This window comes from Cucurbita pepo, chromosome LG03 (genome assembly GCF_002806865.2).
Source record: "Cucurbita pepo subsp. pepo cultivar mu-cu-16 chromosome LG03, ASM280686v2, whole genome shotgun sequence".
Classification (NCBI taxonomy): Eukaryota; Viridiplantae; Streptophyta; class Magnoliopsida; order Cucurbitales; family Cucurbitaceae; genus Cucurbita; species Cucurbita pepo.
The window spans coordinates 855,501-879,501 of NC_036640.1; the positions used below are offsets into that span (position 1 = coordinate 855,501).

General features: G+C 36.4%; 5 protein-coding genes and 1 non-coding gene across 7 annotated transcripts; 4 read left to right on the forward strand and 2 right to left on the reverse strand.

The window, feature by feature from the left end:
- Positions 1–1,180: 1,180 nt before the first annotated feature.
- On the reverse strand, positions 1,181–2,162 carry LOC111791399. The gene is made up of 3 exons (XM_023672720.1): positions 1,861–2,162; positions 1,658–1,745; positions 1,181–1,580 (listed from the first exon to the last, which is right to left on the reverse strand). The coding sequence occupies exons 1-3, from the start codon at positions 2,050–2,052 to the stop codon at positions 1,213–1,215; spliced, it is 648 nt and encodes a 215-aa protein (XP_023528488.1). The 5' UTR covers positions 2,053–2,162; the 3' UTR covers positions 1,181–1,212.
- A 393-nt stretch (positions 2,163–2,555) lies between these two features.
- On the forward strand, positions 2,556–2,627 carry TRNAP-AGG. The gene has a single exon. It is a non-coding gene; the product is annotated as a tRNA-Pro (tRNA).
- Positions 2,628–3,122: 495 nt separating this feature from the next.
- Positions 3,123–6,211, forward strand: LOC111789790 (syntaxin-71-like). Its single transcript, XM_023670481.1, has 9 exons — positions 3,123–3,278; positions 3,495–3,620; positions 3,870–4,029; positions 4,151–4,236; positions 4,338–4,406; positions 4,522–4,566; positions 4,669–4,731; positions 4,903–4,979; positions 5,997–6,211. Exons 1-9 carry the CDS (start codon positions 3,123–3,125, stop codon positions 6,010–6,012), a joined length of 798 nt encoding a protein of 265 aa, XP_023526249.1. The 3' UTR covers positions 6,013–6,211.
- Positions 6,212–12,234: 6,023 nt separating this feature from the next.
- Positions 12,235–14,813, forward strand: LOC111789957 (protein indeterminate-domain 9-like). 2 transcript variants are annotated; one of them, XM_023670698.1, is made up of 5 exons: positions 12,235–12,719; positions 12,813–13,212; positions 13,441–14,189; positions 14,340–14,529; positions 14,617–14,813. In XM_023670698.1, exons 1-4 carry the CDS (start codon positions 12,575–12,577, stop codon positions 14,495–14,497), a joined length of 1,452 nt encoding a protein of 483 aa, XP_023526466.1. In that variant the 5' UTR covers positions 12,235–12,574; the 3' UTR covers positions 14,498–14,529; positions 14,617–14,813. The 2 variants fall into 2 exon arrangements, with proteins under 2 accessions (XP_023526466.1, XP_023526465.1); XM_023670697.1 differs by having other exon boundaries at positions 12,236–12,719; positions 14,612–14,813.
- Positions 14,814–17,629: 2,816 nt separating this feature from the next.
- LOC111791594 lies at positions 17,630–19,051 on the forward strand. Its single transcript, XM_023672986.1, has one exon. It carries the CDS (start codon positions 17,630–17,632, stop codon positions 19,049–19,051), a length of 1,422 nt encoding a protein of 473 aa, XP_023528754.1.
- Positions 19,052–20,420: 1,369 nt separating this feature from the next.
- LOC111791599 (probable E3 ubiquitin-protein ligase LOG2) lies at positions 20,421–23,182 on the reverse strand. The gene is made up of 3 exons (XM_023672993.1): positions 22,686–23,182; positions 20,766–21,240; positions 20,421–20,537 (listed from the first exon to the last, which is right to left on the reverse strand). Exons 1-3 carry the CDS (start codon positions 23,180–23,182, stop codon positions 20,421–20,423), a joined length of 1,089 nt encoding a protein of 362 aa, XP_023528761.1.
- Between the last annotated feature and the right edge of the window lie 819 nt (positions 23,183–24,001).

Here is a 24,001-nt window from a genome sequence, read left to right on the forward strand (position 1 = left end):
GACATAAAAAAATTAAAATTTTTAATAAATTTTAAAAGGTCAATACTATTATTTTTTTAATGAGAAAGGAAAAGTTGGGTGGAGATGGGAAGGGAAAGGATGTGAAGAGGAAAGAATGATGTGGTGGTGCCAAAGGCGATCCATGGCTGAAACAAGACATGAAGTGGTTGTGTTGTTGATAGCCATGGAAGAGCAAAGAGTGGAAGGGAAACAAAGATTGGGATATAAAAGAAGCCATGGAAGTGAACACAGAGTTGTGGTGGAAATGAAAGAAGAAGGAATGAGTTCTCAACCCCAATCAAAAATTAAAGGAATATTGGAGGATGTGGCCATAAGTGAATATCAATCCATATCCTTTCTCTTTTTTTCTTTTTCTTTTCTATAATCAAATTACTCTTTTACCCCCGTACTTTACTTATTAAGCGCCATTTTTTTTAAAAAAAATTATTCTCTATCCATATTCGACTTGAGTTGAATTCATTAAGATAGTGATAGTAATGACTCGATATTACAATATTTTTAAATTTTTTATTTTATACGTTACGAATTTGAGATGAGTTACTTTTATTATTATTATTATTATTTTTTTTTTATAGTTGATATATTGAAGGAAAATCATAAAAAAAAATTATTTAATTTGTTTTCTTTATTTANATATATATATATATATATCATGAGTGATTTTTTTTGTTTTTTGTTTAAATGGAAACGTAATCTTGAAGATAAATCAATCCCATATATTTTAAAGAATTAAAAGTATTTATTTATTAAAGTAGCTTTCAAAAAATATTAAATAAATAAAATGTTCGACACCATATGCGGCCCATTATTTCCAACGCCTGGGCTTTCCAAGCAGTCAGGCCCATTTTAAGGGAGGCAACCATCAGGCCCATTCTAAGCGATGCAAGCCACCAGGCCCAAAATCTAATAAAAAAAAATGCATTATTGGACTAATTTTTCCAACAAAAAAATAAAAAGTGTCAGTAGACATAAATATAATTTTTTAAAAAAAAAAAAAAAAAAAAAAAAAACTGTATGGGTTTTGATTATTATAAAACACGACAGTTCTTTATTTATATATGTTCTTTTCGACCTATGCATCTTAAAAATTGATGGTTCGATTTCGTTGAACTTTTATATATATATATATAATTAACCAAATAACAAAATTGTTTAAAAAAAAAAAAAATTAAAATAAGTGTAAAAATTTTCTTATTGAATTTCAATTGCAACAGTTCTAGCCCAAGATCTTAGGTGTTTCTTCATGTCAGTGGTTGAAGAAACTCTTGGCATCATTAGGTTTAAAAGAGGGGAATTTGGTCGGTTTATTGTCCATGCCTCTGAAAGATATGGTCTTGCTATATCTCTTTTCTTATCGTCGTTGTCGTCGTCGTCGTCTTCGAGATTTTGTCTGTCCATTAGAGTTTTAAACCTTTGCAAACCAGGTACCAACTTCACCATTTGAGGGCTCAAATCTTCTCTCGTGAATTCAAACCCTAAATCCATAAACCCTTTAACTTCCTCCAGCTCCAACTCCCCCAAGCTTTTACAACTCATAGATTTGTTCAATTTTTTCCTCACTGCACACAACAATTCTCCACATTTTATTAATTGGGTTTCAAAGTTTATGTATGATAGTAATAATAATTCAACTCACTTGTAAATTCAGGATCACTGACACTTTCTTCCATTGACTCTCTCTTTCCATCTTGTTTGTATCTGTCTCCATTGATACTATCATCTTCCTATACAAAACAAACATCAAAATCACTTTTAGTAGAGCGCACGAGATCGTAAGTTCAAAATCGTTGTCGTTCTTATTCGTTATGATATCCTATGGAGCACAGGGAGAAGGGTTACCTGGGAGAGGAGGGAGGTGTCGTCGTCGAGGGAGATGCGGTCGGAGGAAAGGGAAGAAGGGAAGTTTGAGAAAGGAAAAGTTGGGTGGAGATGGGAAGGGAAAGGATGTGAAGAGGAAAGAATGATGTGGTGGTGCCAAAGGCGATCCATGGCTGAAACAAGACATGAAGTGGTTGTGTTGTTGATAGCCATGGAAGAGCAAAGAGTGGAAGGGAAACAAAGATTGGGATATAAAAGAAGCCATGGAAGTGAACACAGAGTTGTGGTGGAAATGAAAGAAGAAGGAATGAGTTCTCAACCCCAATCAAAAATTAAAGGAATATTGGAGGATGTGGCCATAAGTGAATATCAATCCATATCCTTTCTCTTTTTTTCTTTTTCTTTTCTATAATCAAATTACTCTTTTACCCCCGTACTTTACTTATTAAGCGCCATTTTTTTTAAAAAAAATTATTCTCTATCCATATTCGACTTGAGTTGAATTCATTAAGATAGTGATAGTAATGACTCGATATTACAATATTTTTAAATTTTTTATTTTATACGTTACGAATTTGAGATGAGTTACTTTTATTATTATTATTATTATTTTTTTTTTATAGTTGATATATTGAAGGAAAATCATAAAAAAAAATTATTTAATTTGTTTTCTTTATTTAATTTGTAGATAATTATATAGTTTAATACCAACAAATGGGCATTTGGTCTAGTGGTATGATTCTCGCTTAGGGTGCGAGAGGTCCCGAGTTCAATTCTCGGAATGCCCCAAAGCCAACTTTTTCTTTCCATTTTGGGCCTTCATGGTAACTTCCGGCCTGAAAAATGAAATGGGCCACTTTGCTGTGGGCTTCACAATTTTGGGCTTTCCTTCTGGACCTAAAATTCGAGGATAAAAGGGAATTGTTATTTGTTTTTATATGAAATTTTAGATTTATTGTTTAATCGGGTGTTAATTAATGGGGTGGTTTTTCATAGCAAATTCCACGATTTTGTTGATTTTTAAAATTAGACATAAAAATGGAAGCTTAAAATTTGTGAGTTTTATTTGTTTGTTTGTTTTGTGACAAATTAGTCGTAATTTATCATAAATTTAAAGCTTTTAAACTGAAAGTTTGCCTCGGTGAGTAGAACAATCAGCGGGAGTTTTGTTCAATCAGCGGCGGTACTGGCACTGGCGCACAACTTTTGTAGATATTCGGAACCGCGTTCACCGTTGTAGCTCACCGGAAACCCTATTGAAGCACGGAGGTGAAGAATCGAAGATGAGCGTGATCGACCTTTTGACCAGAGTAGACGCGATCTGCCAGAAGTACGACAAATATGATGTAGAGAAGCAGAGAGATCTCAATGTCTCTGGTGACGATGCATTCGCTCGACTCTATGCCACCGTCGAAGCCGACATTGAAGCCGCTCTCCAGGTTTGACACTGATCCCTCAGTCAATTTCTCAGTTCCTACTCGTTCTGTTGCTGGATAGGGAAATGAAGGTTATCATATTGGTAGCTTGTTGCTTTTCTGATCTAGATTTAATTCAGTGGTTGAATCGTCATTTTTAGTGATTCGTAGATGATTTTGCATTTTACTTTGTCGGTGCGGAGGATTGGATTCTATTTTAGGAGCTATTTTGTTGTGTAGAAAGCGGAGGATGCTTCCAGAGAGAAGAATAGGGCATCGGTTGTGGCGTTGAATGCGGAGATTCGTCATACCAAGGCTCGATTACTAGAGGAGATCCCCAAGTTGCAGAGATTAGCTGTAAAGAGGGTTTGTATTCACTGTCTTCACTGATTTTGTTTAAAATTTCACTTTCATTGCTCAAATTCCAGCTTAAACCTAGATGTTTCATATGAATTGATGAGAGGATTGTGATGAATGGATTAGTTTCCTAAATTCATTCTGCATTTAGGATGGTTTTGGAATTTTTATACTCTTGTTGAAGTTGAGCGACTGGATTTGAATTGTGTTTGCTTCTTCCTATATGTTGCATGGGATGGTCACATAATCTATTTACAGGTTAAAGGACTATCAACTGAAGATCTTACCACTAGAAATGATTTGGTGCTTGCATTGCCGGATAGGATTCAAGCTATACCAGATGGAACTACTTCTTCCTCAAAGAAGAATGGGGGTTGGAACTCCTCAACTTCACGTGCTGAAATCAAATTTGACTCGGGTGATGCTTTAAATTTAGCTGAATTTCGATCAACCATTGTTGCGAAAATTTCTTTTTACTTTTAGTTGCGAGTACCTTGCATTAATCGTATTTTTGACCTGCACATTTGAATTGATAAAAGATGGGCGATTTGATAATGAGTACTTCCAACACACTGAGGAGTCGAGTCAATTCAGACAAGAGTATGAAATGCGGAAAATGAAGCAGGTAAACTATATGTATAGTGTAGTCTCTTTATTCAAGAACGGAGGCTGCATGCTTACTGATCAATGGCTGTGGTTTAAACCCCTTGTTTTGCGCACATGCAGGATCAAGGATTAGACATGATATCAGAGGGGTTGGATACTCTGAAGAACATGGCGCATGATATGAATGAGGTTATTTATCTTCTATGCCNTTTTTTTTTTTTTTTTTTTTTTTTTTTTTTTTTTTTTTTTTTTTTTTTCATTATCAGTATATTAGTTGATAGTGACTGTCGCATGTTATTTGCAGGAAATAGACAGGCAAGTTCCTTTGATGGACGAGATTGACACTAAGGTATTTGCATCTTTATTTATTCATACATAAATGTATATGTACTTGCAGTCTCGATGTTCATGTTTATAATCATCACCAAATTTACCTTTTGAATCATGTCAGGTGGACAAGGCTGCATCTGACCTTAAGAACACCAACGTTAGATTAAGGGACACAGTTAACCAGGTTTTGCTTTGTTCTTCTAATCTTCATTATTTAACCTTTGTTGTCGGTTCCTGAAGTGCATATCCCTGTGCACATATGTGCTTATCCTTGTGCATGCACAATACCTTGATTTATATGTATATTTGTAGGACGTTTGTAAGTGTATCTAATGTGGGTTTTATTTTGCTACAGCTAAGGTCCAGCAGAAATTTCTGCATTGATATCATTTTGTTGTGTATAATCTTGGGTATTGCTGCCTATCTATACAAGTAAGTTTTTACCTTCTACCTCCTTGCCCCCTAAAAAAGAATGATAATTATAATCTTGTGCAATGTCTTACTATTTCCTTCGCTGAATCTCACATATGCTATTTTATGGGGTGTTTGGCTAGAGAGGAAAAATAGAATTTTAGAGAGATGGAGAACTTGTGTGATGAGGTTTGGTTGACGGCGAAGTTCATTACCTCCTAGTGAGCTTCGGTCGCTTGGCCTTTTCGTAACTATGACCTTAGTTTGGTCGCTTGGCCTTTTCGTAACTATGACCTTGGTTTGATTTTGTTGGATTGCAGTCTTTTTTTGTTGGGCTAATTTTTTTGTTTGCCCTTGTACATTCTTTCATTTTTCTCCAAGAAAGCTTGGTCTCTTACAAAAATAAAAAAAATAAAAAATAAAAGATAAAAAAGAAGAAAAATGAGGAAAGAAAGAAAGAAAGAAAAAGATTCATGTTGTGAAGGAAAAAAAGTAGTTGTAATATTTCTCTACTCTCCTTCTTTCTCCCTCCCTCCTCTTTCTTTCTTTCATTAGTTAACTGATGTTCGGCGTGGATTAAGTTACTTATTAAAATTATTCGAGGAAAATGCCTTTGGAAAGAATAAAGAAGCCTGGATCTCTGTAGCTATTGGTTAGTTGTAATTTGATATGCTTGGCTTCTTGTCCAATGTGCAATCAATTGGGATCCTCTTTTGGGTTGTGATGGTGAATGAGAATCAAAATACTCTCCTGGGGAACGGTCTTAAGATAAGTACCCTTGTCTTTGGAGGTGTCCGCTAGGTCGCAAGGAATAACCCCTTATACACTGGTTATAAAAGATAAGGAGGACCCTGTCAGAACAAAGGATGGAGGTGTCATGGTTCATCTAGCCAGAACCATTTCCTTTATTTAGAGAGATTTTATCATGTAACTATATCTCAAAACCGTTGATATGTTAGCAGAAGTTGTTTTGTTTCTTTTTTGGTTGACCATGGAAAAAGCATTTTGAAGTTCTAATAGAGTCTGCTTCCTCTGCAGTGTGTTGAAGAAGTGAGCTAAGAGAGGGAAAATTCTTCATCTTCTTGTAGAATATTTGTGTGAAGCTTGCTAAGATGAGTATCTATATTGAGTACATTATCCGATCGTGTTTGTGTTGTTTACAATTATTTGTATGTCATATTCTTTTACACAACTCACACTGTATTATCAAATCTTGGTTATGCTGCTTGATTCTTGAATGTTCACTTGTGCAACCCTCTCTTTGCTTTCGACTTCAAATCGAACACTGATCTCCATGATTAATACCTTAGCTCCTATATAGGACTCGACGGATAAATTTGATACAATACTTGGTCTTCCCATCTGATGAATATCGTTACTATTTGAGGTCTTGGAGTGCATAGTTGGTCTTCCCATCCTTCCCTGGTGTGGATATTACATGTATCTCAAAATTTTGATCTTGACCATGTTAGGAACCACTACTCTCCATAATAGTATGATATTGTCCACTTTGAGCATAAGTTCTCGTAGCTTTGCTTTTGGTTTCTCCAAAAGGCCTCATACCAATAGAGATGTATTCTTTACTTGTAAACTTATGATCATCCTCTTAATTAGCTAACGTGGGATTTCCTCCCAACAATCCTTAATAGATCATACTTTGTGATTGACCGAAGACGAGCACAGTTGGAATTGATTGACATGATTGTCCTTTGCTCCTCTCTAAGGCTAGCGATGATAGTCCTCGAGTCTCTGCCCGCTAGCCTGGGTGAAGATGGAGATAAAGGAATAAGGATTGAGACTCCTTGTTTTAACAGAACTATATAGGGGTTAGCTTTGTAAATTAGATGTGTGTAGATCACCTAATACATAACTTTACAATACTTTTCAAAGGCAAGATAGGCCCACTGGAGATTTTTATTTGTTTTTAAGCCTACATTTAGGGTTCAATCTCCCACCTTTTCCCCCCACCACTTGTATAACAAGGTGGTTGGAGGTCTAAATGAGGGAGAGGGAGAAGAGTTCATTTCTTTTTATACATTGGATCTGCTGACAATCTCTAAAGGAAAGAACTAACTATAATGACATTTCTTTTTTCTCTTTGAAAACTACCATAATGAGAAGCTGGTATACTAGAATAGAGACATATTTCCTGGGTCAACTCCACTTTTCTTTTTAGGTAGTTTTTTTATGGGGTTGGAGAAGGGTATAGTATGTTTGTTGGTACAGATTGATGCAGATTTAATATTGGAATCCTTTCCTTATATTCTTACACTCCTGGAGCAGATTTTAAAACTTCTCCAAATGTTCATATGCAATCATTAATTTTGCTCAATTATATTCATAGAAATACATTTTGTTCTATGCAAAATTACTTGGCCCCTCCCAAATAATTTCCGGTGCAGTTTTACTATGGTTGAAGATATATTTGTTTTCAGTAATCAATTTTATTTGATTATTCATTTGAACAGGACAGTGACCAGGTTTAGATATATTAATCAAGTCCAACATGATGCCATTTGATTCTCTTTTATGTCATTTTCTTCCTGGATTCTTGCTTATCTATCTTTTATGCATTAAATAATGTCTAACCTTCATATGTTTGACAATACATACACAGATCAAATCTCTATAACGTCATTTTCTCTTCCTTTCAAAATTAAGTATTATTTGTACTATTTTTGTAACATGTCGGTTTGAGATGCGAGAGACGAGAGATTATTTAATGGAATATGTCGTATTTTATATATGAATCGTAACCTAACACGCCTATCCTTTTAGATTTAATAAAGTAATTTATGCCGACCCTCACATTAGTTTTTGAATAGCAGTGAGGTCATTTATTTAATAATGTTCATATGGGAGGCATTTGAAATGGACTTGTTGAAGTCTTGCATAATAGCAAATGGAAGCATTATTTTTATTAGTGAAGACAAAAGAACATTCTATGGGCATTTAGTTGATAACAAAGGAACGTTAAGCCCTATGTTTTTCTTGTGGAATTAAATCATTCTTTGGAAGAATCTATTCTTTAAGAAATAAAAGTATATATTTAATTACCTATATATTATACTTCCATTGATGTTCTTAGGTACTTTTTAATCCTAGAGCGAATCTCATAGAGGAGAAAGCTTCTTAGAGAAAAAAATGAAATAGTTGATACCAGTAACTTGATCGGACCATCAATGTTTAGAATAATAATTACATTTTATCTACTCGTTTATGCTCGAATGAACTACTATTCAAACTCATTGATTGGCTTGAAAATCTATAATTTTCTCGAGCAACGTGTAAATTAGATAGATATAAATGCTCACCCTCCAAATGTTATGGGTTATTGTGATATTTGGAGTGCTAATATTTCAAGAACAAGATCTCTTGATTTTGCATTTGATACAATTATTATAAAATAAAATAAATAATAAATGAAATGAAAGGGAATAATTTTTGTTTTCAAGGGCAACATTATTGGCATCCCCTTCCTTTCATGGATAGAGACACGTGAAATGTATTATTAGTCCCAATTCCCAAAGCATTTATCTTCCCTTCAAAATCATCTCTCTTTTATGGATATTTTTTTTTACCACATTTTCATAATTTTCAAGGGTGATTTTATTGTTGAAATTATATATGAAATCAAATTATTTTTTTTATATATAAAAAGTCGGTACGAATGAGATATTATTATTTAAAATTTCGACATATTAATTATTGACATGTGAGAAAAAATTGACGTGTCGATGATATGTCTTTCATGTGGAGCATATTGTTATATTACAAGTCATGGATGATGTTAAACTTTGGCCCATCCTCTTCTACTCGTATCCGTATGTAATGTTGCGATCATCTTTACGTTCATGTCATTTTAACTTTTGTATTTGATTTTATAATGTAATCAAGTACCTTGTTCTTATTTATGTGCTTGAGATTTTTCTTGCTTTTTTAAGTGGGAAAATTATGGATAAAAACTTATGATGATTCGATTCAAATCAATCACAGTTTTAATGTATTTTCGCAGTCTTTTGGTTTTAAATTGCGTCTAATAAGAAGAGATTTTCTTCACATTCTACCCTTCTTGGGGGCTCAACATTCTCGCTGATACAATGCCCACTATAATATTATTTATAACAAATCAAATCCATTGCTAGCAAATGTTGTCTGTTTTGGCCCTTGGCCCGTTACGCATTGTCATCAGCCTCACTATTTTAAAACGCGTCTACTAGGGGGAGATTCTACCATCTTATAAGAAATGCTTTGTTCCCCTCTCCAGTGGATGTGGGGTCTCATCATCCACCCTCTTTGAGGCTCAGCGTCTTATTGGCACACCACCCGGTGTCTAGCTCTGATACCATTTATAACAGCTCAAGTCCACCACTCGCAAATATTGTCTGATTTAAAAACTTTGAGGCTAACAATTATACGTAGCGAGCACAACCTAACTCATCTAATATTCCTTTTTTATTATTAATTAATCATTTTTTTTTACTGGGAAGGGAGAGTTAAAACATATATGTAATTAATTAGTACAATAAGAGATTATTTTTATAACTATCAAATACAAAAAAACGTAAAACTAGTTAGTAAAATCAAACCGTTCGTCTTTAGCCTAAACGACTTAATAGTTTCAGATTAACTATTGTTAAAGAGTCACTGGTATTATGAGATAGTTACACTACGTTTGTCATATACAATAATTTGTTTCTCTCTCCATATTTGATCGGGAGAGAACATACCGAGAATCTCTCTCTTTATATGTTTTTCTCTCTGATTCATGCAACATATATATCGGAGTATGTCCTTATCTAGTCGGACATATATATATCTTTAGGGCTCATTCCCTTCCCCACCTGTTAAATAAGGGTATTTTTCTTGTTATTATTTAGAGAGAGAAGAGGAGAGAGAAAGAGATGAGACATAGGGTTTTGTGTATTTGTTATGTGCATGTGTTAGAGAGAGAGAGAGAGAGAAAGCATTGGATACCCAAATAGGGATGGGAAAGCATATGTGGTGTGAAGCAAAATCCAAGAGAAAACAGACAAAAGTGGTTCCATTTGTCTCAATGTTTTATTAATTTATATCCTTTTTTTTTTAATTCCCAAAGATTATTACGCTAAAAAAAATTAAATTTCAAATTAATCACTTTTTTCTTTTTTAAATTAAATTCGTTATTATCTCAACTTCGTTTCAGGTCACTGATGTCCCACGTTGGTTGGGAAGGAGAACAAATCACCATTTAGAAGAGTGTGGAAACCTTCCCCTAGGAGACGCGTTTTAAAGCCTTGAGGGGAAGCTTAAAGAGGACAATATCTGCTAGCGGTGGATCTGGGTCGTTACAAATGGTATTAGAGCCAGACACCAGACGATGTGCTAGCCTTCTCGCTGTTCCCCGAAGGGGGGTAGATACGAGGCGGTGTGCCAGTAAGGACGCTGGGACCCAAAGGGGTGGATTTGGGAGCGGTCCCACATCGATTGAAGAAGTGCCAACGAGGACGCTGGCCCCGAAGGGGGGTGGATTGTGATGCTCGACATTGGTTTGGGGAGGAGAATAAATCACCATTTATAAGAGTGTGGAAACCTTCCCGCATACGCATTTTAAAGCCTTGAAGGGAAGACAATATCTGCTAGCTGTCCAATTTTCGTTCAGCATTTGAACAACTATTCTATAATAGTTTTGAAACATTTATGAGAGAATTCATATTAAAATTAGGATGAAGCAACTAAAACTAGTTTATAATTTTCACTAAAAGACGAACACTCAAACGCCAATCGAATCTTCTCAAATCAATTCAACGGATTCAGCACCATGAAATTCAAGAACACGAAGATGAACACATGAATCACTCGAACCAAATCTTGAAATTGTGAAATATTCGAAACCAAGAAAGAAAAGAAAAGAAAAAGAATTACAAAATGGATAGAGACAAGTAAAGGTATCACGGACGGTTTGTGTGAAATAGAAAGCAAAAGTATGGGGAAATGTAAACTCTCGTATATGTCTCTATGCTTCTGACTCTCTGTTGTACTGAAATGACAGTCCCTAAAGTTACTGATTTACCTTTAATTATTACTTAATCATTCTATTCCAGATTCACCCCAGAAAGGTAATTTACTTTTTTCATTATTACTATTTTCTTTTCTTTTCTTTTTTTTTTTTAAATAAAAAACACTCTCTGTTTATTACTTCTAGGTAGATTAGGTCCACTATTCCCCCTTTCTTTTCTTTTGTTTTTTTCTCTATATTAATATTCGTCACGCCATCGCTTCGATTTGATTGGTGCTAAGGATGTGACGGTGTTCGGGTGTTTCGTTTAGCTTTCGAGATGGTTTTGAAGTTTTAAGTAGTGTTTGAAAACAAGTACGATAAGTGATTAATTGACCTAAATTTTCTTGTTTCGTGGGTGTATTCGGGAGTCTATGGGTCCATTGTTCACAATTGGCCTCCCTAGAGCCATGTGGACTCGAAGAAACAACAAGCCTCTTCGCGAGACCATCAGAAACAGAAGTGGGGAGTGACATCTAACACTTATGATCGGTTCGATCTATTAAGTCGCCCATCTCCTTTTTTGTGAGATCCCACGTGGGTTGGAGATGAAAACAAACCATTTCTTATAAGAATGTGGAAACTTCTCCCTAGTAGGCACGTTTAAAAATCGTGAGGCTGACAACGATACGTAACGGGCCAAGATGGACAATATTTGCCAGTGGTAGGCTCAAGCTATTACAAATGGTATCCAAGCCATACACCAAGCAATATACCAACAAAAACATTGGGCTCCTAGGGGTGGATTGTGAGATCCCACGTCAGTTGGAGAGGGCAACGAAACATTCGTTAAAAGGGTATGGAAACCTCTTTCTAGTAAACGACGATACGTAAAAGACCAAAACGGACAATATTTACTAACAGTAGTCTCCGGCTATTACATTTCCCTACCTCCTATATCGACCTTTCAAGCTTGTATGGAGAATCTCCCATACTTTTTCAACCCCTAAACATACGAACACAAATGAGTCAACAAGAACATCTTTCATGTCACAAGACAAAAGCTGGTACAAACATAGACATGGGTGTAGTTAGTAAGTAGAAAGATACATAATTAATTAACAAACTCAAATGGGTCCCCATTTTTTGCATTGAAAAATTGAATGAACAGTGTTGGAGTTTGAGCTTCAAAAAAAGGTACCAAATAAAAATGAAAAAACTCTATTCATTGTTGTCAAAAAGAGAGAGACAAACAGAGAAAGTTGGTTGCCCATTCCAACAAATGGGTTACACAATTGATATCAACACCATAGAATTTAATATCAATATCATAAGGAAAAGAGATATCATTGTTGCCTTCAAGCTTCTCACCATATATATATAATTTATGGTGTTTTGTTCAGATTCAAACACCCTTCAACTTTGGTTTTTACTGTCTTTTGGCAGAACCCTAATTAGTCTCCTCTTCCCTTTGTCAAAACATCATCATTTCCACACACCCAAAACCCCCCCTTCAAATTTGTTAGCTGTTTGTGTGCAGAAGGAAAATTTTTAAAAATTCTTGGTTTTTTCTTGTTTGTTCTTGTCTAAACCTTCTTCAATCCCCTCCAAAATAAGAACCCATTACCCAAAAAACACTATGTCAACTAATCCCTTCTCTCTTCTCTCTTCCACTCCCACTTCCACTCCCTTTGCTCACCACCCAGATGCAAACCCTAGCCCTAACCCTAAACCCAAACCCTCCGCTGCGGCGAAGAAGAAGCGGAACCTCCCCGGAACCCCAGGTGAGCTTCTTTTTCTTTGATTCGATTTGACTCGATTCGTTCGTTTAAGCGAAACTTGAATAAGTTGTGTTGTTGTTATTGTTGTTGTTGTAGATCCTGATGCGGAGGTTGTTGCTTTGTCGCCGAAATCGCTCATGGCGACAAATAGATTCATATGTGAAATTTGCAATAAGGGGTTTCAAAGAGATCAGAATCTGCAACTTCATCGACGAGGACATAACCTACCATGGAAGCTTCGACAACGAACGAACAAGGAGCCGATTAAGAAGAAGGTGTATATTTGCCCGGAGAAGACGTGCGTTCACCATGATCCATCACGAGCCCTCGGCGATCTCACCGGAGTAAAGAAACATTTCAGCCGAAAACACGGCGAGAAGAAGTGGAAATGTGATAAGTGTTCTAAGAAATATGCGGTTCAATCTGATTGGAAAGCTCACTCCAAAACTTGTGGGACTAGAGAATATAAGTGTGATTGTGGAACCCTTTTTTCCAGGTAAACTCGAACATCTGACTTCTAAGATACGAGATGGATCAAAATTTGAAATCGAACATGTTTAATCGTGGGTAATTTTTGAATCAAGAAAAAAGCCAAAAAAATTGAAACTTTTTTTTTTTTAAATGTTAAAGACAGAAGTAATTAATGCAGATTTGTGTTTGAATTGTAACAAAAATGACAAAGATTGGAACATTAAATGTTGGATTTTTGTTGTTCCTCGTACAGGAAAGACAGCTTCATAACCCACAGAGCATTTTGCGATGCATTAGCTGAAGAAAGTGCAAGAATCACGACAGTTTCAGCAACAAATATTCTGAATAATCTCAGAAATGATTCAGTTCTTCTTCATCAACAAGATCAATCTTTGATTGATCATCAGACCAATAATCTTCAAACACTTGGAGATGTTCCTGCCCTTTCCCAATTCACTCACTCTGATCATTTTCTAAGAGACTTTGAAGATCATCAACACAAGAACAGATCTCCTTTCTCTCTTTGGTTGAACAATAACAACAATATCTCCAACTTTTATGGACCTTCCTCTTCTTCTTCCAATCTTTTTGGATCCATAGCCGAAACCGGCCTTTCCATGTTGCCCGTGTTCGAGAAGGAAGATGTCGAGAAGAAGGGAAGTTTGTCGAAAGCTACGTCCTCGGCAGCTGCACTGTTGTCGGGTCAGTCGTCGTCCGTTGTTTCTTCTTCTCCGATGTCGGCCACCGCCCTTCTGCAAAAAGCTGCTCTTATGGGCTCTACTAGAAGCAGCACCAACAATAATTCCCCGCTCATCGATGCCGGTGCTTTCGGAGTGATGAACTCTTCGTCTTTGTCGTCGTCCTCGTCCTCCAACGCTGTAAGCTTGAACTCTCTGAACAAATCTAGAAGCATGACAATGGCTGACTCGGTTCAGATGGTCGGTACCAACTCCGATTTAAGCTCGAATATTCTCAGCCAGCTTCTAATGCCACTCAACAATGGTAAATTTAATCTTTTATTCATATTCTTAACGCTCTTTTCCGCTCTAGATTTGAAAATTACCGCCATTAATCGAGGATTATGAAATACTTAACCAATTAAATTACGTTCAAATTTATAAACCGAATCATTTATTCATATTCTTAACGTAGGTAACAACAGTATGAAAAGTAACGACCAAACGAGAGACTTCCTTGGTGTCGGAGGAAACGGAGAAGCACCCCAGCCACCGTTCCTTCCACCGGAGCTGGCAAAATTCGCCGCCATAAACTCAACAATGGGACTAAGCCAGTTCGCCGCCAACCACTAAATTCCATCATCAAAACCTTAATCAAATCGAAGGTGAGTGAAAAAAAAAAAAACACCATTTTTATGTAAGAAATTAGACCGTCAAAAACCAAGATGAATTCACAGATTTTTACAGTGTAGGGTGGCGGAAAGGGTCAGGCGGCGGCGACGGCAGTGGCCACCGGTGAATGGTTAAATTGACAGTTTCAGAACGTAGTAAAAAGGGCCGTGCATGTAAACCTTTTCTTCTTGTAATTTTCTATGCTGTCGTTTTGTTTGAACCTTTTTTCGTAATTTCGCTTTCAAATTATTGCATTTTCCAGACAAAACTGCTCCTTTATATAAATAAATNTATATATATATATATATATATATATATATATATATATATATATATTTGACTACTGGTCGTCGGCAGCCACCACCGGTCAACCGGTCAACCGGTCAACGTTGGTAAGTACACTATGACATGGAACAGTTGAGACTAATTACAATTTTTCATATTTTGACTTTAAAAATATTCAATTCAATCTTAAACTTTCAATTTTTTATTAAAATTTTGAATATAACATTAACAAATATTAATAATATTAGATAGAAAATTCAACAAAAATAAAAGAAATTAAATATATTTGAAATTTTAAGTTTCCAATGATGTTTATAGATTGAGAATTTCAAGACCCTAATTCAAGAGATTTTTTTATTTATTATTATAAATAAATAAATAAATAAATAAATAAATAAAAACATAACGTTGGGAGTAATTAAGATGGAGAAGAATGTATATAGATAGATAGGGTCCTAGGTTTGATTGTTTGTAGGGCACTTTTGTTGCTAGGGAACCACTTGCTTGGGGCACCCACCCCTACCCATTTGACTTATTTTATTTATTTAATTTCCAAGTAAATAATAATAATAATAATATAGGACAGCCCCTAAATTCAAAAGGGCTTTTTTGAGAAGCTCAACTTTTTGAAGTCCTAAAAACAAAGGACTCTCAAAAGTATTTATTTATTTAGATTGAAAATTATAGCGTAATGATTTTACCTTTTTGTGTTAAATTACAAAAAGAAAATGGAACAAAATTCACCTTTTAAAAAGGTGCCTATGTCCTTCCCAAAAAAAAAAATTATAAATTATTAAAGATTTAATTAAATCCATTATGATTAAGTTAATACGTAATAAAATTTGGTATTTAATGGCGGTAAATTTGGAAGTATAAAGATTGAATTGATATACATTAAAGTTGAAGGACTAAACTGTAACTAAATCAATTGTTTCTTTTACTATAAAAATTGAAATAATTTGGGGTCTTTAACCTAAGAACTACTACGGTAACTCCAAGTTTGAAAAATGTAGCAAAATTAGGGTTTTGTGGTTAACACAACTCTCGTTATAGTAACACCCACACTTTTTTATTGAGACAAATCAAGGAGATTACGGGGCACTCTTTAAGACCATACAAACGTGACGAGGGATGGATGAATATTTATAGTAGAGGTTTGACCGTAAATTTGTGATCATTTTATTTAGATATTTAAATAATTGGGCTGGCATAGTTATTGGGCTTTACATATTGGGCTAGTGATCATGTTTTTTTGGGCTTTTATTGGGCTTTCTATTGGGCTTGTGATCATCTTCGATAATTCCCACAAGACCGTGATGTTTTGGGCTTTTATTGGTCTTTCTATTGGGCTCTTGGCCCACACAGATTATTATTCTTTTTCTTTTTGCTAAATTTAATTTCTTATTTTTAAGATTAAAATGATTAATAAATGTTGAAGGTAAAGTGGTTAAACAACAAGTAATATTTTTCATATAATAAAATACACGGTATATATATTTTCACAATTTAGGACTAATTATTTATAGAAAATTAATAATTACAATAAATTAATTTTAAGATTTATTGAAATAAAAAAAAAAAAAAACCAATAATAAATGTTTAAAAGTAAAATTACCAAAATAGTATTTTAACCCATTTTAATTGTAATGTAAATGAAAATTAAAAAAGGTAAGAGCTAAAATGAAAATTACCAAACAAAATCTTCAAATTTTAAAGTTAAAAAGAAAAAAAATTGTTTTGTTTTTTTTTTTTTTTGTTTTTTCTTTTTTATGGATATTTGCGTAAAGAGACATCAAATCGTGGAAATAACATAATTGGAATGGTTGTTTCAAATTTTCTCAAATTCAATCTATTAGTTTCGCGTTATTGATGTATAGTTTTAACTAATTAAAAAATTGACGTAAAAATATCAATCAAATCATTCATTATTTTGTTTTTAAATTTTTATTATTTAAAAAACTATAAATATTTCAAGTTTATCGAAAGAAAATTATTTAAAATAGTATGAAATTGTGATTTATTTTTAAAAATATTTTTACCATTTATATTGCAAAGTTTAAACCAATAAAAATACTTTAAATAATTATAAATTTTTTAAGAGTATATTTTACAATGTATATATTAAAATAAATTATCATCTTCGTTGATTGTTTGATCTAATTATGATGTTCCAGAGCGATTCTGTACTACTGTCTCCCGTTAAATTACGATAAAGCCCTTACAGGCCAATAATTTAGGGCCCACAGTCTTCTAATCTCAAATTCTGTCCGTTCATTGCTTGACACGTGTACTCTTCTGTTTTAGATCTTAGAATATCCCCTCGTGCCACGTAATACCCAGAGTTGAGCACGATTTCAGTAATCTCTCACTATTAATACTACCGCTCCTATTTGATCGAACTTCCATTGTTCTTCTTCTTCTTCTTCGCTCGAAACCCTAGGCCTGAAATTGTTCGATCTCGATCTTGAGTTCCAATTAGGGGTTTGGAGGTTTCTGTGCTGTGGGAAATCAGAATTTGAAGAATGTGAGGTAGTTTTTTGAGCTTTATGGGTTGATTTGGATTCTTCGACGATGGTGGCTTGGTACGGGAAGATTCGAAGGATGAGGGTTCCGAAGAGGGTCTGGTTAATTTTCCAAAAATCTATGGGGCTCCTCGTGGGTGGAAATCACACATCATCCAGGTTTTGTACTCGCTAAATTTCTTTTGTTTCTCTGTGTTGATATTATTTTGAGGAATTATTCCGATTTTACTTCGTCTTCGACGACGATAAGCGAATTCTGTGCTGAGATTGACTGGTGATTGGAGAAATGAGTTTGAAGGCTGTGAAATGGCAGATCGCTCATGGGGCATTGGCCAGGCGTGTTGTTATTCGAACATTCCTTCTGGCCTTGGCTGTTTCGACTGTTCCTTTGTTGCATATTTTGACGGGTACCGATTTCGGAGTGATCTTTCGCGATTGTGTTGTAAAATCTGGCGATGTGGAAGCGAGAGTTTCTCGAGGTTCGTATATGTTTCAAGGTCACTTTCTGAATCCAATTTGGGAGCCATTCGTAGCGATTCACTGTGAGGAAAACATGAATCTGACGACTAATGTCGTTGCTGAGCTAATGGAGAAGAAATTGTTGGATCATAGTGCAAAATCTCTCTGCGTTGGAGAGGGATCGGGCTCCGCCGTTTTGGCACTGAGGGACATGGGATTCAATGATGTTATTGGTGTTGGTCAACACAGATTTTTCTCTCTAAGGAGAAAACATTTCGTTTATGAACTGGACTTTAAGGATCAATACTTTGATTTTGTTTTCTCTAGAGACCTAGACAGGTATTCAGTCCCTGCACTTTTGGTGCTCGAGATCGAGCGTGTGATTCGACCTGGTGGAATTGGGGCTGTTATTGTGGGCACGACTGGTTCAGTGCCGAATAATTTGATTAGAGCTGCAATTCCAGTGTCATCTTTGCTTAAAGCTTCCACTGTGATGCATGTTGGCCATGTTAATAACTTAACTCTGGTTGTATTTAAGAAGAAACTCGAAGAATTTGCGCATTTGGAGCCTCGCCCTTCGTTTGAATGTCGCTCTCTCACAAGGAACAAGCCTTTAATTCCAAAAATGGAGCCTCTTGTGAAAGCAAAACCTGTGGGATTTGACAAGAAGCTGGCTTATTTGCCTAAGCTTGTAAATGCTTCCAACGGGGAAAAGTTGGTTTATGTTAATATTGGTACAGGGAAGCGCCTGAATTACACCAACAGAGATTGGTTTCCACCTTCTTATCCGGTGGATCGCAGAGATTTTAATGTTTATTTTGTTGATTACGACATGTCCTCTCTCGCCGCACATATCCATATGCCTGGAGTCACGTTTGTTTATCATCCTGGCCTGGCTGGAACTGATCGTACTACAGATAACGATGGCGCCGATGATGAAGACGAAGAAGAACCTTACATCGACGACGAGTTTGATTTTCTATCTTGGTTCAAGGAAACTGTGCAGCATGCCAATTTCGTCGTCTTGAAGATGGATGCAGGGAAGGAGGAACTGAAGTTTCTATCAGATTTGTTCGAAAGCAGGGTGATTTGCTGGGTGGACGAGCTGTTTCTGAGCTGCAGAGATGGGGTTGATGAAGATGGCGAGGTGAAGAAAAGAGACTGTATGGATCTGTTCAAGGATTTGAGAAACAGTGGTGTGTATGTCCATCAATGGTTTCTGGACGCTCCTTCCTCCATGAAACTCTGAAGCTGTGTCTGTTTGGTTGGTAAGCAAGAAAATGGCTGAGTTGCTGTGTGGTTGGGCGCTCTACCAGAGACTTTTATAATAAGCAACCCCACTATGTTTGTTTTCTTTTAGTTTTTGAAGTACTGAACCGCTGAACTGCATCTACATGGTTCTTTGGTTTGAATAAAGAAGTCTTGTTTGTGTTCGCTGTATGGTTGGTGATGATGTTGATGTTGATGTTGATGCCCTTTTTTTAAGTTTGATTATGATTTTATGAGTTTTGAGGTCCTATTTTTGTTTTATATTATAAGTTAAATCATAGTCATAATGTGAGCACCGACGGTGGAGAGTTTGAGCACTTTTATTTTAGTATTATTGAGGGGATAGGGGAACATCTTTAAAGAAAACCAAGCAACTTTTTACTTCAGCTTCTCTTTCATACAAACGTTGCTTCATTAAAGTTTGTTTAAAATTTTGTGCTTTCATGAAAGTTCGTTTTGAACCTTCATTAAATAGTACAAACCTTTTAATGAAATAATGAAGAAGTGGATGTATATATATGGGATGTGTAAACTCTCCCTCACGGGTTTTAAATTCTTGAGGGGAAGCTCTAAAAAGAAAGCCCAAGAGGGTGGATTGTAAGACCCACATCAAGATACCTCCCGATACCTCTCTATCTCCCTCGCAGAGGCGTTTTAAAACGAGAAGCTCTGAAGGAAGAAAAAGTCCAAAGAGAACAATATATGGTGGATTTACGTTATTACAATATTATTTAATTTTGATTCCTCCAACAATTCAAAAGGCATATTTTCCCGTAGTAACGATAGAACATACACTTATTTAGCGGTATGATAGTCGATACCAAATACGAAAGAAGGTGATAAATGTATTAATCAACTAAACTATACTGAAACTACTTGTCGACACATCATTTGAGGAACTCTTTCTACAATAGAAACTTTTGATGTTGGAATACTCACTCAGTGAGAACGAGAGAACATGAAAGCCATATAGTTATACAAACATCCATGTCCTAAGAATCAAGTTTTAGGACCAGACACCAATACCAGGATGTTAGAAACAAGGAGACAAAAAAAAAATAGCAAGGATACAAACAAATAAAACATGGCTCAGCTCATGTATACAATAGAGACTTTCGAGATCATGAGAATACAAGCACAACTGTTTACAGTTCCTTTCTTTTTGTTTTACCTTGGCACAAAACACAACGCGCTGGTTATAAACTTACAGCTTTCCTTCTTGATTATTTAGAACAACAGGTAGAGAATTCGAGGGAAAGAGAATCAGTTCAGATGATGCAAAAAGAAATGCAACAAAAGCAGTGCTGTACAGAGTTTGTTTTATGATGAGACGATACTCGTACCGTTCTTTATTCTTCTGGCCCATTGCTGACCCTTATCTCTAAGAGCCTATCGACTGGTTGTCTGCAAATCGGGCATCGATTCGTCTGGAACCTCAATACCTTAGCACAACCACTACACATGCACTGTCAAGAACAAGAGAACAAATCAATGGTGCCTAAGGATTGAATGTAGTGAGCACAAAGGAGTGCAGGAGACATAACTTTTGTAGGCATGAAGATATCAGCTCAAATAAAACAGAACCAAGTGAAACAGACTTGCATATGATCATAGTATTGTGAATAGCGTAAGAATCATCTACAATAAACTAAGATAGAGATAATTGTTGTTACCATGTGTCGGCAGGGAAGTACAGTCGTGTCCCGTGGTTCCGACAAGCAAATGACGCATTCCTTTCCAGGGTCATTTCCATCGACCTCGCCCTCGACTGAATTGCCAATGCCATATATCTCCTGCAGCTCATATCTCATACCATTGACCCACAGGATTTGTTTCAACACTCTTGCCTGATATTCACCTTTATCTTTCTCAAACACAGCCTGGGTTATCTGAGCATTCATGGGCTCAGGTACCAAGGTACCATCTGGTCCAGTTTGGCTGTCGGTGGAGGCTTCAGCTTTCACTGCTAATGGATAGACATCCGTGTCATTTACTTTCAGAAATTCTGACTCTTCAAACTTTGAGAAATCTATTCCTGTTCCAGAAGGTTGTCTGAACTTCTGTCCAAGGCCTTGTTCGAAATGGACAGTTACTGGTTGAAGAATGTCTTCTTTTACGGGAGTCAAGTTGCAATCTTCACCTTCTTTTGCAAAGAAGAAGATGGTGATACTGTTTCAAGATAAAAGAGACTCAAATTCTCAGGCTAACCCCATAAAAGAAAATTTAACAATTGACAGGACTATTAACACGACCGTAGATGCTAATAAAAGGAAAACAGAAAGACCCTCTAAAGTACGTTTTCAAAGGCTCTTAAGGTCTATATGCCCTAAGGCTTGTCTCTGTTGAGGATTGTTGCGAGAGGAGTCCCATGTCGACTAATTAAGAAGCTTATCATGGGTTTATAAGGAATACATCTTCATTGGTATGAAGTCTTTTGGGGAAACCAAAAGCAAAACCATGAGAGCTTATGCTCAAAGTAGACAATATCATACCATTGTGGAGGTTCGTGATTCCTAACAATATCTTCGGCTAGACTAAGTTGTATTCAATTCATTAGAGGCTCATACCTCTTACAAGAGAGACTGCGTTTATAAAAGTGTATCAAGGCCTGGAATACTCATGCATTATGACAATAGTTAAAGGAATAACACCCATTTATAATAGTCATCTTACAAGGGCTCGGGTGGTGTCTCGTTATTACTTTCACTAAGACTTGAACGAGTCCCTAAAGATGAAAGTTTAACAAAAGGTCAACCACTCGTCCCATTAATAATAGTGATAGTGGTGATATGGAGGAGGAGTTAGTGAACTTTTATATGAACATTATATTTAGAGATTCACGGTTTTACATTCTTATGACTTCAATAACGATTCTCTAACGTAACTTGAAACTTCTGCCTCGCCTCTGAAAACAAGGCCTCGAGACTACTAAACCTCTTCAAAAATTACCTCTGATTAAACTCATAAGCAGCAAATGAAAGAACTACCAACATTTTCGCTTTTCGTTTCCGGTGGGGTGAGGGGGGAGTGGGAGGGCAATCAATAAGTTAGGTCGATGAATTCGACCTATATACTATCAGCATAATCAACAAATAGCTATACGTCAACCTGAACATAGCTCAAATAACCAAAAGTTCGTAAGTTCAAACCCCGTCCCCTCATGGATAAGTTAGAAACCCAAGAACAAACACCTGCAGTTCTTGGTCAAGGTGTGTTCAAATTCAAGCCCAGATTCAAGCATTTACAACAATGTACACCTGAAGTTGACTCAGTTTAGTTTTAAGAGGTCAACAATCCCAATAAGCTCTCAATCATCTCTAAGCTTATAGAAAAATCTCCTTTTCACCACCACAGAGAACTGATGAGTTATAATTTTGATCACTAAATATCTACAAAACCAGAGCTCATGACTTGTTCTAATCATTTATAATAACTATGGAGGGCTTCATAAAATCATTATTCTACCATTCTTGCTCCCCGGTATCAGAAAAGCAAAAGCAAATAAATAATTGAAACAATCTGACCCAACACTTCCACAAAGCCATCAGATGACTTCAATTAATAATCACAGATACAAAAAGGAAATCAAAAGCTCCAAAGATTAGAACACATACCTTCCGGCGACGGTGGCATCGAACGTGAATGCTACAAGGAATTGGCCGGGGTTTTCTTCATCAGGCTCGACCCTTAGAGTTTCCTTCTTGAGATTGACATCGTTTCGTATGGTAACCGCCTTCTGATGCTCAACATACGGCGTTTGAGGCGGCATAGAAGGGCCATAAGGGTACCTCCCACCGACCCAATGCGCGGGATCCATGTGGGGATGGGCTCCACGGTGGTGGTGATCGTAAGGAGGCGGCAAAGACATCGGCATCGACGGCGGCGGACCAGGCGGCGGCGGCGGAAAGTAACCAGGGTACTGGTAATACGGCGGTGGGTGATTCGGATGGTTGGGGTATTGAGATGGGTAAGGAGTAGCGGCAGCGAAAACGTACCGATTACTTGTGATTTCGGGCTGCGGTGGGGCTGGTGGAGGCGGAGTCGGATGGCCGCCCCGGCGGCTACCGTGCCTTCTCCGGGTATTGGAACCGCTACTACCAATGTTACCCATGGAAAGAAATTTTGTGTGAAATGGAATGAACCCAAATGAGAAAAAGAAAAACCCAGGTGAATTGAAGAGAGCTAGTCCGTTAGAAGTGAAGAAGAAATCAGAAAGGACAGAGAAAAGTGGAAGAAGGTGAAGAAGATATAATGGAAGGGATTGGGAATGGGGGAACAGAGAGAGAGAGAGAGAGAGAGAGAGAGAGGAAGAGGCTAAAATAATTGGGAAAGGGGGGAAGAACAGAGGAGAGAGAGAAAAGAAGGGGTGAGGGCAGCGGAGGTTGGGTGGCGGGTATAATGGGGATTGCGTAAACCTCCACCCACAAAAACCATCACTCCTCTTTAAACTCACCTCTTCTTATACACCCAAATATGTTGTTTTNTTTTTTTTTTTTTTTTTTTTTTTTTTTTTTTTTTTTTTTTTTTTTTTTTTTTTTTTTTTTTTGTTACTCCGCTCTCAATTTAGTTAACCTTAGTTGTCTTGCTTCTTGTCATGTTGGGAGGTCGTGAGGTCGTGCATTGTCACACCACCATCTTCATTGTCAGGAACTGATACCACAAATGTTAGGGGTAAGATCGAGAGCATAAGGGCCTACACCCACATAAGTTTTTGGTGTCACATAGAGCATGTGAAACCTTCGACAAGGTCTCTAGACAAGCATTCAGCCAATGAGGTACAATTAGATGGAAACGTTTGACCTACATACTAAGGTATGCAACAGTTGGAGATCAGGGACGAGTGAAGGTGAAATAATTGTCTATGATGTAAGTTTTCTCGAACACTTGAATGAAGACTAATGTGCTCAAGTTAACATGTATATTACTCGGT